The sequence below is a fragment of the Panthera pardus genome, unplaced genomic scaffold (assembly GCF_024362965.1).
Source record: "Panthera pardus isolate Hobbes unplaced genomic scaffold, ASM2436296v1 HiC_scaffold_2, whole genome shotgun sequence".
In the NCBI taxonomy this organism is placed as follows: Eukaryota; Metazoa; Chordata; class Mammalia; order Carnivora; family Felidae; genus Panthera; species Panthera pardus.
The window spans coordinates 131371515-131387552 of record NW_026526765.1 but is presented as its reverse complement, the minus strand read 5'-3'; the positions used below and the strand labels follow the sequence as shown (position 1 = coordinate 131387552).

Below are 16038 nucleotides of genomic sequence, written 5' to 3'. Positions count from 1 at the left end.
CATCCAGGGCTTATTCGGCCCTCCCCAGTCACCTCAGCTCCTACACCCATAATTGTCTACACAGAGTAGGTTTGATACCTTACATTGTCAGGCAGCTGTCTTTCCTGGTTATTTCAGACATCTACTGTCCTTTGAACCCTTTTGCCCCTGACATTGCTATGTTTGGCCTTTTGTCCCCAGTTGCTTCCAGATGCCCCTGCTCAATCTCAGCTTTTGGAAAACTTACACATATTTTGGTGACTACATACTGTTCTGGTCTTTTTGCTTTTTAAAGATGGAGTTGGCTGTATATGATTTTTAATATTTGCTATGTCTTTTAAAAATAGTCTTATCGAGGTCTAATGTACATTCTACCAAAGTCTCCCCTGTACATGTACAGATTAGTAATAGTAAATTTATACAGTTGTGCAACCATTGACAAGTCTAGTTTTCTGAACATTGCGATGCTCCAAAAGCGACTTTGTTGTGCCTATTTGCAGTCAAACCCTTACTGTTTCTTTGAAAATGTATTTGCTGATATGGAAGTCCTTTACTGATATGACTATGATCATTCCAAAAATTATCTATGCTATGTTTTCATTATTCATAAATCTAAGGGGGAAATGGAAGGTTAATATAGTAGGAGACTAATAATAATATACAACTGTATCTTGGCATCTATTCTTCTCTCTGATTTTTATAATAGAGTTTTCTATAGCTTCTTAGGTAATGTTCTTATCAGAGAGTGAGATTTGTTGGAGGGGACAGTTGAAGCACTGGGGTCTGTCAGGACCCACTGATGTTAATTGTTGCTGTGATTTTGTTGGTGTGGAATGCTTTTCCCCTTCCCGTATCAATCTCTGGAAGTAGCGAGAAATCAATTGGAAGTTCTAGAAAGAAGCAGCAGCCCGTATGTATTGGAGTTCCTGAATTATTTCAAACAAGCTAATATAATTTTAAAAGTAAATTTTATACTTTTTCTTAAAACCATTTTGCTACATTCACAATTTAATGTGATAAATAATAAAACCAGCTGTTCATTCTGGTTGTAGTTGTGATCTCTTATATCTCAGTTGACTCAGGGTTAAATCACTTAAGCATGAACCTTGGTTTCCTGAAATTTCCTCAACAACTTATCTTTTGTTAGGAGGACTCTTGTTGGGAGAGGATGCCTCAGTGGCATGTTAGATGTATTGAAGCACTGAGTGTATGCAGCCAAATTGTAACTATTTCCAAGCGTTTCCAGAGATGAGCAAAGATGAGGCAAGCCAATGAAAGGGTGCCACTCTCCTTCTCTGAAAATTCCTAACTAAAAAGAACAGCCTCAGGAGGAGATTGGCAAATCCTTGAACTGTTACTTATGTACAGTTGCCATTTACTGAGTGTTTTCCATATGCCAGACACAATGTTAAGCATTGTGTATATATTTTTCTTATAGAGCAACATTTTAATATACAGTGTGGCAGTTAACATTTTCTCTTTTATAGATTGGGAGGCTGAGATTTAGACAGGTTGGCTAGGAAATGGCTTAGAAAGGTAGAGCCAGTCTTCAAATCCCAATCTGGCTAACTGCATAGCCAGGTTCTTAAATGTTCTCACATTTATGCTGTATAGCTTGGACCTCCTCCCTACATATAAAAATAGGAAATTTGGATATGTTCTATGTTTCTTCATGGAAAATGTGGCACGAATTCAAGATACTTTCATCATTACTGTACTTCCTGGAATGTGTCTGAATACATGGTTTCCAAGGATTGCCTCCATCATGGTCTTTGTCTATTTGTAATATTTCTGCAAAGGATTACATTAGAAAGATAAGCACCATGGAAACAGCTTGGGCTATAATGATGTGAGTGATATGAGTTAGTTAAACATTTCAATACTTAGATAGTATTTGTTCTATAACAAAATGTCACCTTTATCAAATTGTGCTGTATTAATCACTTTAATAGCACTAAAAGAGCAAGATTAAGTCAGCAATTTCCCAGTTGGCCTCTGAACATTGTTTCCTGTTTAATTTAACATTGCCCCTTCTTCTCAGTACTGTAAAGCACGCCTTAAGAAAGAATAGTTTCATATAGCCAATACCTTTTACAGATGGTATAATTAGTCTTTCATATATGATCAGAAATATTTTTTTTGAGTTCTTGCATACAAACAAAAAAAAAAGCATGGAAAGTTAAATACAGTAAAATATTGAAAGCAATTTCAGGTATAAAATATTAATACCACAGAAGTAGAGATACAACAGCTCACTGTAAATTATGGATTCAGTTTGATTTATCATCAATCAGAATGTTAAATAAAAATTATCATGTGTTTTGAGAAAAGAAAATGGATGCAGTTAAACTATGTCTTGAGTTAAGTCCAAAATCCTTCTCAAAATATCTGCTGTTATATTCTTCGAAGTCATATGATGGTGATTTGAAAATCTGAGTATCTCAGTTTTACTGGAGATAAAGAATCTCCTATAGTATGGGTCCTACCCCTTTTAGGTGACCTTCTATAGGAAAACTTCTATGAGTTATATTCTCTCTCTCTTTCTGTCTCTCTGTCTTCCCCACCCTCTTTTCCTCCCCTCCAGCCACACATCCACACATGTTTATGTACATACATATCAGAAAATCCTACCTAATTCTACATACATGTATATCACAGTTTCAAAATAAGATATTTTATTAATTGGAATATAACAGACAAACATATCTTAAGTAATATTTCAATGAATGCTCACAAATAGAATATGTACATGTCACCATGAGCTAGATCGACAAATAGAACATTAACAGCTCCCTGTCCTCTTTCTTGAATTTTTATTACTATTCTAACAGCTAATAGTACAGGTTAGCTTTACCTGTGTCTGAATTCCATTGTTGTAGTAGTATATTTATTTTAATTGATGTTTTATTTGTTATTATATGAATATATGACATTAATTTATGCTACTCTTGATACACATTTGGGTTGGTTTCAGTTGGGAGTATTTTGAATAATGCTTCTATGAAAATTTTTATATATATATTTTAGGTGTATGGATGGTTGTATTTATATTGGGTATATACCTAAGAGTAGAATTACTGAGTCATAGGAAATGTGTGGGGTCATTTTACTTGATACGTTTTCCATACTGGTTGAACCAAGTTACAACCTCATCACACATGTATGAGAGTTCCAAATCCTAACAATACATTATCAGTGTGATTAGTTTTAGCCATTCTTATAGGTCTGTAATGTTATCACATCATTACTTTAAATTGCATTACTCTGATGATGAATGAGATAGAGAATGTTTTTGTATGTTAATTGTGCATTTGCATATTCTCTTTTGTGAAGTGCCCATTAAGGGTTTGTTTTTTTTTTTTTTTTTTTTTCCATTTTTCAGCTGGGTTTGTCCTTCTTGCTTACTAATTTGTATACGTTTATTACATATTCTGGGTATTAGTCCTTTTGGTATGATCTGTTAAAAAATGACTTCTCCCATTCTGTAGTTTACCTCTGTGTGTGTATGTTTGTGTGTGTGTGTGTGTGTGTGTGTGTATGTGTGTGTGAATTCTTTTTTTTTTCAAATGTACATAATTTACCCTTTATAATCTTATAATGATGTTTTTGAGGAACAGAATTATTAATTTTAATGTAGTCCAGTTCATCAATCTGTTTTTATAGTTGGTACCTTGTGTCATATTTAAGAGTTCTTCACACAGTCAAAAGTCATGCAGATATTTTATTGGGTAAACTTTTATATTTATAACAACAATCCATCTGGCATATATTTTCCATGTGGGGGCAGGGGGAGGAAAGGGACCAGTTTTTCCTTTTTTCCACATGAATATCCAACTATCCTTGCATTATTGACAGAAAAGACCATCCTTTCTCCACTCTTCAGTGTCTTTATTTGTTGTAAATTATCTGATATTGTAAATCATGTGGTAGGTTTATTTATGGATTATTTTGGTCTTTTGTTCTATTTGTTTATCTTTGTATCAGGATCATACTGTCTAAATTTCTATAACTTTTTAATCTGCAGTATATCTTTTTTTAACGTTGTCATGAATATACTTGGCTTTTCATTTCTCTATAAATTTTATATTTTTATTGTTTTTTAAATGTTTATTAATTTTTGAGAGAAATAGAGAGAGACAGAGCATGAGCAGGGGAGGGGAAGAGAGAGGGAGAAACACAGAATCCAAAGCACAGAATCCAAATCCTCTGAGTTGTCAGCAGTGAGCCCGATGTGGGGCTGGAACTCACGAACAGTGAGATCATGACCTGAGCCAAAGTCGGATGCTTAACTGACTGAGTTAACCAGGCACCCCTCATTTCTGTGTAAATTTTAGAATCATCCTGTTAATATCAAGAGCAACATTTTCTTTTTAATAAAGGGTGGGATTTGTATTGAATTGCATTGAACCTATATATCAAATTGAGAATTGGTATTTCACAGTATATTTTGAACAAACATTTGCAAATATAATCCAGCTGTATATAAAGAGGATGATATATCAGGATGATGATGGGTTTAGTCAGTGGATAAAATGGTTGTTTAATATTGGAATTTCAATTAGTGATTCACCATAACAGAAGAAAGAAAGAAAGAAAGAAAGAAAGAAAGAAAGAAAGAAAGAAAGAAAGAAAGATATCACACAGTCTTCTCAATGGATGCAGGAAAAAAAACCTTGGATCAACTTGAAATGTCATTCATGATGAAAGCTCTTACCAAACTAGAAATAGAAAGGAACTTACTTAATGTCTTAAAGAGAGAAAATGACAACTTGTTCTCTGAGTCTGGGATCAGAACAAGGTTGTGCTATACCACGTTTTACTGAAGATCCTGGCCTGAAACAAGGAAACTAACTCAGACTTGTGACTTGGCAGTTGGCTTCTGCAGAGTGGGAGTTCCAACAGACAAGAAGTGGAAGCTGCCAATCTAGAAACGGGTGCAGTGTTGTTTCTAGTGTGGTCTCTTAATTAAAGTAGTGACAGAATCACTGGGGTCCAAGAGAAAGGGACAAAGACCCGTCTCTCGATGGGAGGAGCATCAGAGAATTTATCACTGCTATTCTGCCACAAGTTCTTTTACAAGTTAGGAGCTAGTTATTTTTTGCAGTAAACTTGAGCCCCTAGCTTGACTGACTAAAAAATAATTAGTCATTAATTTGCTTCCTTGGGGTCTTCCTAGGCTGTACTCTACTGTTTTTCAGCACTGATGTTGCTATGGAAAATGTTGTGACAAGACTTGTTCTTTTCCCACTTAGAGCCAAAGTGGGTTTTGTTTGTTCATTCTTCTCTTTTTTTCTCTTGGCCTAATGACACATAGATATATATCTGCCTCTATTTTAAGGGAAACATGTCCCTCAGGTATATTTCACATATATAATTTTATCTTAAATGTATATCTATGTGTACTGAACATATATTCAAGCGTTTAAATGCATATAAATATTTATATTTATATATGTGTATGCATGTATACACAAAGACTTATATCTCCAAACTTTTTATCCCCTCTTTTATGTTTCCATTATTCGGCTAAATTTTCTCAAGTATCTTTCTCCTGAGTTTTCCACAAATCTCTTTCTTGGGTTCTTGTAATGTGATTATCTTTCATTTTAGTTCTTTTCTTTAAGCTCATGTATCTATTTCTTGAATTCTTATTTATAGAGATTGTATTTTTTTTAATTTCTTTGACTTGTCTATAATTTTCACTTGCTTTAGATATGTATTCATAAGTTTGCAATATTCTTTTCCTCTTTATTCATCAATATACTTACAGCTATCTCCTGTCGATGCTGCCACTGGTAGTTCTCCTTCTGTTCTTCCTCCGCCCCCTCCTTTTCCTTCTCCACTGGTACTTCTCTTGCACGAGTGTAATGGAGGTTTCTTTATTGACAGAGAAGAAAGAGTCAGCTGGCAGTTTGCAGTATGATCTCATAACTCTAGATTTTTCCTCATTTTGTTTCTATTTGAAGTAGTGAACTTGTCATACACAAGCATAGAAACCTTCTGGCTCGTAAGGATGTGAAACATGTCTAATTTGGGACATGATCCTTTAGATCAGTAGTGTAGATCAATATAATTTCTGTTCCACATTACCTTAACGAGAACTTACTCCGAGGGTTCCTGGGTGGCTCACTCAGTTGGGCGTCTGACTTCATTCAGCTCAGGTCATGATCTCGCAGTTCGTGAGTTCAAGCCCCACATCGGTGTCTCTACTGTCAGCTTGGGGCCTGCTTCAGACCCTTTATCTCTCTCTCTCTGCCCCTCTCCCACTCATGCACACATACATGCTCTCTCTCAAAAATAAATAAGCATTAAAGCAAATTAAGAAAAAAAGAACTTACTCTGTAAACATGGTATACCAGAATGCTCAATAAAACTTAGGTCTCCTTTGGGGCTGGTATGGCCATTCCAAGCAACAAGTCATGGGGTTTACTCCTCAAGGTTAACCCTCTATTTTGTAAAGCCCATGATCTATCCACACTGCCTCTCCCTCACAATGATCCTTTATGGGTTTTGGATATATTCAATTCATATTTTCTTTGATGTTTTGGGTTGACTTCAAAAGGAATAGAAGGACAAAGATTCTTTACTTTGGAATACACAGCTGGACTTTAGTGTGCAGTATAGGTATGGAACGGGAGGTTAGGTTACAGTGTTTGAGCGTGTGAATTTGACATTTTAAAACTGTTTTCATTTCTTTTATATATAAATTTGACAATTCATTTTCTAACTAATTTCATTAAATATTTTAATTTAAGTTTAAAGGTTTTCACTTATTGCTTTATTAATTTTTAAATTTATTGTAACTTCTTGATTTCTTTTACTTTTCAGATGCAACAACTGTTCCATGAAAATTACGAACATAATCGGAAGGGTTATATCCAGGACCTTCACAACAGCAAAATCCATGCAGCCATAACACTGCATCCCAACAAAAGGCCTGCCTACCAATACAGGCTTCACAATTACATGCTCAGCCGCAAAATTTCTGAACTTCGCTACCGCACCATCCAGCTCCACCGGGAGAGTGCTCTGATGAGCAAGCTCAGTAACAGTGAAGTGAGTAAAGAGGACCAGCAGCTGGGAGTGATGCCTTCTTTCAACCACTTCCAGCCTCGGGAGAGAGATGAAGTGATAGAATGGGAGTTCCTGACAGGGAAGCTCCTTTACTCAGCATCTGAGAACCAGCCTCCTCGACAGAGCATCAACAGCATCCTAAGAACAGCACTGGATGACACAGTCCTACAGGTGATGGAGATGATCAATGAAAATGCCAAGAGTAGGGGACGGCTCATTGACTTCAAGGAAATTCAGTATGGCTACCGCAGGGTTGACCCCATGCATGGGGTGGAGTACATTTTGGATTTACTCCTCTTATATAAAAGACACAAGGGGAGGAAACTGACTGTGCCAGTGAGACGTCATGCCTATCTTCAGCAGTTGTTCAGCAAGCCTTTCTTTAGAGAAACTGAAGAGCTAGATGTCAACAGGCTTGTTGAGAGCATTAACAGTGACACTCAGTCGTTCTCCTTTATATCTAATTCTTTAAAGATACTATCTTCTTTTCAAGGTGCCAAAGACATGGGAGGGCACAATGAAAAGAAAATACACCTTCTTGTTCCTCTCATTGGAAGGTATGACATTTTCTTGCGATTCATGGACAACTTTGAAAAAACTTGTCTTATTCCAAAGCAGAATGTAAAGCTGGTCATCACCCTTTTCAGTAGGGATTCTGGCCAAGATTCCAACAAGCATATTGAGCTGATAAAGGAATATCAGAATAAGTACCCTAAAGCAGAAATGACCCTGATCCCAATGAAGGGAGAGTTTTCCAGAGGTCTTGGTCTTGAAATGGCTTCTTCCCAGTTTGACAATGATACTTTGCTGCTATTTTGTGATGTTGACTTGATCTTCAGAGGAGACTTTCTCCAACGATGTAGAGACAATACAATTCAGGGACAACAGGTGTACTACCCCATCATCTTTAGCCAGTATGACCCAAAGGTAACCAATGGGGGAAATCCTCCCACTGATGATGACTTTGTCTTCTCAAAGAAGACTGGATTTTGGAGAGACTATGGCTATGGAATTACCTGTATTTATAAAAGTGATCTGCTGGGTGCAGGTGGATTTGATACCTCAATACAAGGCTGGGGACTGGAAGATGTAGATCTCTACAATAAAGTCATTCTATCTGGCTTAAGGCCCTTCAGAAGCCAAGAAGTAGGAGTGGTGCATATTTTCCATCCAGTCCATTGTGACCCTAACTTGGACCCTAAGCAGTATAAGATGTGTTTAGGATCCAAGGCAAGTACTTTTGCCTCAACCATGCAACTGGCTGAACTCTGGTTGGAAAAACATTTGGGTGTCAGGTATAATCGAACTCTCTCCTGACAGTCCAGGCAACACATATTGCCTTTTTAAAGGGGAGTTTACCTCATTGTTGGTTGTTGTTATTTTTATTTTATTGTTATTTTTATTATTATAATTATTATTGTTATAATTTTATTTTGTTATCCTGGTCTTAAACTACTCTTGGTTATCTTCCAAAGAGTGTTTGTTGACCTCAAGCAAGAAGAGTCTGCAGTTCACTGATATTTCAGATTTCTACTGAAGTCAATTATGTATTACTTTTATATATCTTTATTCGAGATTGAGTTAAATCGTGGCAATCAAATGACTTTTGAAGCTCATTCATCGTGAGAGACAGTTTAGAAGAATGTTCTCTTGGGGCTTAAAGATGCAATATCGACTTTTATTTCGTTTGTTAAATTCAATGTGATACAAATATTTACTGGTGAAAGGTACCACAAAAGTGCTTTATGCTTCCTATGGGGAAGGGACTCTGTAACATAAACTTGAGTTTTGTAATTTATACAAGGACTTAAAAATATAGACAATAATTTTCTTCATCTTTAGAATTTTTAAAGTAAATGAACACTTATGATTGTATGTTTATTTTTTAAAAAAAGTTTTAAAAATTGAGGAGTTTTGTTCCACAAGCAACCGGTACGGGCTACCCTGGTCTTCTGACAATTATGTACTCCTCACAAGTGTCTGCTATAAATGCGAATGAACTTTATTTTCTCAAGGAAATATGATTTAATTAAATATTCATGTACATTTTAGAAGCTTTATGAAACGATGTCCTTCATTTGCTGGCAAGAAGATAAACTATGACAGAACCTGGTTATTTATAATAAAACACAGGTATAACAGTAGTCTTTTTCAAAAACACTGAAAAGTTTGTGTTGTTTCCTTTCAGTCATACTTGATGTAATTCTTAGGGGTCATACTCACCAAAATGTGCTTATTATAGAGACTGGAAAAGTTAACAAGGGATTATAGGCATATTGTTTGTTTTGTTACACTTTAAATCCTGGCCTTCACAACTGATTAAAATGAGTGGCTTCTTTATTCAGTAACTTACATTCCAGGAGAAGCATTCTTCCTCAATCTCTTCAGCTTTGTGATCAAACTGAACCAAGAACAGGTCAGAAACTGCCTTTAATTGGGGTTAATTTGGGTTCTCACAAAATGTAGCATATTGTACATATTGTTCTACACTCTCGTTTTCTTTTTTCACACAATAGGACCAAAAATTGCATCAAAGTTGATTTGAAAGTTGTTGTAAGTTGCTACCATTATTTGGAACTAATTGCCAGGAGGCCATACAGCATTTGCCTTAGTGATGGGTTTTGTACAGGGTAATAGTCTCTTTTAGAGAGGACACTTGGGGAGCCTCAAAAATAGATAAAATTGCTTAATGTTGTGACAAATATGATGGCACTCTCCTTGACCATAACATATAATCTTAATAATGTCAGACTCATTAGAAAGGAATTACTGGCACTTTTAGACGCTAAAAATCTTGACAGGGCCAACAATTCAGAATTGATCTCTGCTCTAATATTTTCTCAGCCTTCATAAACCCTTACGTTAATAGCTTATTTTCCTACATCATGTGGCTTACTTTTTCAGCGGGTTTTATTTTCCTGAGCAGTAAATATATTATCATGCAATAAAGATAGTCATTTGGAAAGATCTACTGCAAACTAATATTGTTAATTATTTCATTAATGAAGAAAAGAAATCAGGGTCTGCTCATCTGTTTAGCTTAGACAACTGAAAAAGAGCCCGAGTTGTGAGGCAACTACCCAGGGATGAAGTGGCATTCTCTGTAATACTCATGGAATTATACTGATGAAACAAGGAAATGCAGAGATCTCATGTGACCTTAATTACATACACACATACTGTACTAAAATTAAGATAAGTGCATTTAAGTTCTGTTTTGTGACTTTGCATTAGGCTTTCCTATGATTTTTTTTTTTCAGGCACTGCAGTATTTACTGACTGAAGATTTATTGGAATTATATTAGTGAAATTAAGAGTGTTTTCCTGTCTGTGCAGTGTCTATTATTTAAAACTCCTTTAAGGTTGAAGGGCAACACAGGATGAATGCAACCTGAAGCATCATATACGTATGTTACCACCATTACCTTATTTGGATAGCTGCGAGTTTCCTGTTTAAGCATCACTCCAATAACAGTTCAATCCTAGTGATCATCTTCTGTCCACTCAATATCATTCTATGCATTTTTCTTGCATTATCCTTTTATTTTTTTATTTTTTAAAGTTTATTTATTTATTTTGAGAGAGAGAGAGAGAGAGAGAGAGCATGAGCAGGGGAGGGGCAGACAGAGAGAGGGAGAATCCCACACAGGCTCCACACTCAGCGTGGAGTTCAACACGGTGCTCAGTCTCATGAAACTTGAGATCATGACCTGAGCCAACATCAAGAGTTCAATGCTTAACAGACTGAGCCACCCAGGTGCCCCTACTTGCATTGTATTTTTAAACATAATCCTCTCAACATCTCTCAGAATACTGATATTATTTTCTTTATTCAACAGATATGGAAACTGAGGCCATGAATAATGAAGTCACATGTCCTGAGTTACACTACTGGCATACTGTCCTTAAGATTTAAGTTAACTCTTGTCCAGATCTGGAGCAGCTCTCTTTCCACGTGAACCCAAGGCTTCTCAGCTGTTGGGGTGATATAGAAGACAGTGGGCAAAGTTCTGGCTGACACCATGAACACGTTTGATCCGCCGTTCAGCTTATGTCTGCTGTATGCTCATTCTGGGCCAAACTTAGTTTGCTGATGTTTGGTCAGTAAGAGCCCGTTCAGGCTTTTCATCCCAGTCTTCCACCACTTTGCTAGCTCCCTCTGAGTAGCACTGTGTTGGGGAAAGGTTTCTTCTAATTGCTTGCTCACAGGTCACTGGCTATCAGCCAGTAGAAAAAAAAATGCTGAGCGTTCCTGATGCCAGCAGCAGCCCTTATCTCTGTGGTGTCAGCCTGCTGAGTACAGAAGCTGTCTGCCATGAGCACCACCATGTAATTGTGTGATTATTTATGTCATTTGACCCATACAGACTTGGCATAAAGCAACTTTGTCAGAGCTATTTCTGAATCTAAGAGTTGAACCCATTGTGCCTAGTAATAGACAAAGAACAATAGGAATAAAATCCCCAAGTGTGTGAACTGATAGTCCAAACAACAGAATGGAATGCTCCCTCAAAAGGGAAACTATAAAGTCCCACTGTTTCTAACATAAGAAAACTGGAGCCCATCTCCTCCAGTCAGCAGCTCCATTTCGGGACTACTCTGGTTTCACGTGGTTGCATTTTCAGATCAGGCCTGGGCAGTTCCTTCTTCCAGGAAGAGGACCCAGAAGACAAGGGTCCTTTCTAATGGCTTGGATTGCCCAGATTGCCTGTCATGCTGCCAGGCTTGTTAAGCCCTCACCTGGTACTGTCTTGTTCTTGAGGGAATGGCCTAAGCCAGACATGGTCCTAGGAAGAGACTGGTGTCTTCCCTCTTTACCTCTCTGCACCCAACACAAAATATTTTTAAGCAGGTAAAATATACCAAGATGAGTTGCAAAGAGCCAGTAAAATAGCTATAGCCCTATTTCAGCCATGGTGATGAGATTTGTATAGGAGAAGGAAGGCATCAACACATTTGAATTATGTGGCCAAGTTGCCTTTCTTTCCTACCACTTGCTTTCTGAGTCACTGCAAGTCCCCTTCAAAGTTCTTACCCTAGGGATGTCTGTAAGAAGGGACTGCTAAATTCTGCAGGAAATTGTACACTTAAGCTCTCCTTTGTGCTTGATTATTGAAGGCGTATCTCTGTGATTATGGATATTACAAGGCAAGTGGTCAAAATAATGTCCTAAGGGACAATACGGGTATCTGTTATCACTTCTTAGTGCTGCTGACTTGTCTACCCTTCCCATCTCCACTCTTTTCTTTCTTAGTTTTTTTTAACGTTTATTTATTTTTGAGACAGAGAGAGACAGAGCACCAATGGGGAAGGGTCAGAGAGAGAAGGAGACACAGAATCCGAAACAGGCTCCAGGCTCCGAGCTCTCAGCACAGAGCCCGACGCGGGGCTCGAACCCACGGTCCGCGAGATCATGACCTGAGCCGAAGTCTGACGCTCACCTGACTGAGCCACCCAGGCGCCCCTCCCCATCTCCACTCTTATTAGCATCCCAATCAAACATACAATACGTGCTGAGTCCAGAAGCCTTCTAGATCTTCAGTTTTTGAGCAGTGGCAACAGTAGAGTCAGGATGGAGATGCAGACTAGATGCCAGTGCAGCTTGGCCTGTGTGCCCCCCAGCCTCTCGCAGGCACCAGCTGCACTGCCAACGTTGCCTTGACAGATGGTGGGGATGAGGAGACTTCCTTCGGCGGTGATTCATGCCCCCAGGTGGCGACATAGTCACATCTGCCAACCACCTGGTGCTGGCACAAAGCTGCCAGCATTTTCATTTCCATCTTCAATTTTGACATCCACTTGTCTGTTTCCCTCTTCCTTTCTCATGTCGGAAGCTGCCAAGGGCTGTGCCATATTTAGCGTTCTCTTCCATGAAGGATTTTACTTCAGTTGAATTAAATAGATATGTATTCATCTGTAGGTTGATTTAAAAGTAGAGATGGGACGCCTGGGTGGCTCAGTTAAGCGTCTGATTCGGCTCAGGTCATGATCTCACAGTTAATGGGTTCAAGCGCTGAGTCCTGCTCTGTGCTGATAGCTAGGAGCCTGGAGCCTGCTTCAGATTCTGTGTCTCCCTCTCTCTCTGCCCCTCCCCCCCCCTCTCAAAAATAAGTAAACATTAAAAACATTTTTTTTACATAAATAAAAAATAAAAAGCAGACATACTGAGTTTTTATTATCCATCATGCACAAGTATACATTCTTGATATTCCATTCCCTGCTGCAGTCATTATAGGATCAATTTTGATGGAATTGGTGAGTATAAGATTGGAAAGAAAAAAAAATGTATTTACAATGATTTAAAATGGACCTGTTGGGGTGCCTGGATGGCTCAGTCATTTAAGCATTTGACTCTTGATTCTGGCTGAGGTCATGATCTCATGGTTTGTGGAATCTAGCCCAGCAGTGGGCTATGCACTGACAGTGCAGAGCCTGCTTGGGATTCTCTGTCTTTGTCTGTGCCCCTCCTTTCCCCCCCACCCCCACCATGCTTTCTCTCAAATAAACATTTTTTTTTAATGTTTTTATTTATTTTTGAGACAGAGAGAGACAGAGCATGAGCAGGGGAGGAGCAGAGAAACAGGGAGACACAGAATCCGAAGCAGCCTCCAGGTTCTGAGCTGTCAGCACAGAGCCCGATATGGAGCTCAAACTCACAAACTCTGAGATCACGACCTGAGCCGAAGTCGGACACCCAACCGACTGAGCCACACAGGCGCCCCTCAAATACACATTTCAAAAGCAATAAAATAAAATAGACCTATCATATAAAAAGAGAGTGTTCAACAGGAAAAAAAAAAGATGCTTTTCTTTTTTCCTAGAATGCTCTTTATTTTGTAAAGTGTTAACCAGTTAGCAAATATTTATTGAGAACTTCTTGGGAACAAAAAGCTCAAGCAGGAACTCTAAGACTGAAAGTATGTGTCACCTGAAGGCAAACTTAGAGCTTCACTCAAGCCTCCTATGGAGCTGTTCTCCATTTCCTTATCAGGTCTTCCCCAACTCCTATTCCCTAAATCCCCACAGCCTTCACATTTCCTTATTTTATCCAAGTGGGGAGAAGTATGTGTATATGCCAAATAGAATCTGAGATCTGCAGGTGAATTTCAAATACAGAAATATGAACCCACCTTGATTCTTGCCTTGATTCTGGCAGCAGGTGTTCAACTTGACATCAGTCAAAAATAACTCAGGGCCAGAAGTTCATATAAAAGTGAAAATATATACCCCAACATTAGGAGTAATAGCTTTCTGTATCTAATCTGTTAACTATTCACAATCAGCCTCAGGTTTATTTCCCCTTCTTTCCCAAACTTACCAAAGTGGCTCCAACACCTGTTTCTGAAAGGAAAATCTTGATAGGTGGTAAGGCAAATGTTAAAGGCAGTAATACTAAGAAAATGGGGGAGGGGGGAAAGCAGTGTTCTGTGTATCCTTGAATTATTTTATTTTTCACTTGCCTCCTAGTTTTCATGCCATTCTAATATGCCGATAACCTACTTTTCTTTTTAATATTTTTATTTTCTCGGCCACCTGGTTCTTCCCTGTCCCTCCCCCCACTCCCACTTGGAGCTACTTGTTACTATGTAAGCTTTAGACTGTAAGTTCCTGGTATTGGTTTTGAGAAGTTATATAAATCATGAGCTTGAAGGCTGAAGTTAAGATAAACTTTTCAACTCTTTTTCATTAGCAACCCTGGTCTATTTAAAGTATGCTGGGATTCATTTATCCTCCTTGTTAGCCAACTGGAATCTCAAGGGCACGGATTTTACAAAGCCCCTTGCGCATTTGGACTAGAAACTGAAAGAAGAGAACTTTGAAACTCTTTGATCCGCTCCAAGTGCTTCCCGTTTCTCAATTAATCTGTTCAACATTAAATTCAGGTTTGTGCTTTGATGGAAAAAACATTGCATCAAAATGTTTACTGAGCTAATCATTCAGTTAAAAGAAAATAGATTTTAGGAATAAATCTTAATGTGTATTTTTTGAAATCATTTTGCTTTTGTAAACTAAATTTATCACAAAAGATACCAATTTGCATATATTTTATAGTATTTTTCTGGAAATCTATTTTTTTATCAACACAGAGAGAATGCAGGCACACAAGTGGGGGAGGGGCATGGGGAGCAGGAAGGAGAGAATCCACACTCAGCAAGTGAAGCCAGCCACAGGGCTCTATCCCATGACCTTGAGATCATGACCTGAGCCAAAATCAAGAGTGCCACACTTAACTGACTGAGCCACCCAAACACCCCTCTGGTGATCCATTATTACATAGATCTTCCTTAAGAATATCAAATAATTATATGATTTAAAAACTTATCAGTGTGTTTTCCCAGTATCAATAATGTTCATATTTTCATATGCTACATAAGACAAGCAGAATTCTTTTAAGAAGGCTAAGATTCAGAGAGAGCACCGAAGAGAAAGGAACCATTATTGCTCATACCCATACTTTCTTTTACCCCTACCCCTTAGACAATGTGCCGTTAATTTAGAAAAGGATACTTTTGTCTCCAAATACTTCTGCCACATGTCACCTCACTTAGGAAGTCATTTTAATAAGGAAAGGGAAAAGGCAAAGTGATTTGTTTATGTTATTTGACTCCTTATTGTGACTGCAAAACAATATTGTTCATTAAATGTTACTCTGCACTGTTACTTAGGAAACCTCTCCTTTGAGCTTCATCAGCTCTCAAATATGTACCATTATCCCCATTTTACAGATGAGCAAAATGACTTCAGAAAGATGCACTTTGTTACTGTAATTTTAAAAGCTAGAATTTGCTTTAGAAATGTCCAGAGTCACCTTTGTTTTAAAGTAATATTTCACTCATATGGGGAATTTAAGAAACAAAACAGATGAATATAGGGGAAGGAAAGATAAATCAAATAAGATGAAAACAGAGGGGGAGGCAAACCAGAAGAGACTCTTAAATACAGAGAACAAACAGGATTGATTGAGGGGAGGTGGGCAGAGGATGG

The 16038-nt window shown here is 37.9% G+C and overlaps 1 protein-coding gene across 1 annotated transcript in view; it reads left to right on the top strand.

Moving 5' to 3' along the window:
- The window catches only part of CHSY3 (chondroitin sulfate synthase 3), a 281442-nt gene extending 272229 nt beyond the window's left edge, over window positions 1-9213 (top strand). The window contains exon 3 of the mRNA XM_019422108.2: window positions 6808-9213. Coding sequence (XP_019277653.2) covers window positions 6808-8370 — 1563 coding nt within the window. The 3' untranslated portion in view covers window positions 8371-9213. The remainder of the gene's footprint in view (window positions 1-6807) is intronic.
- Window positions 9214-16038: the final 6825 nt, after the last annotated feature.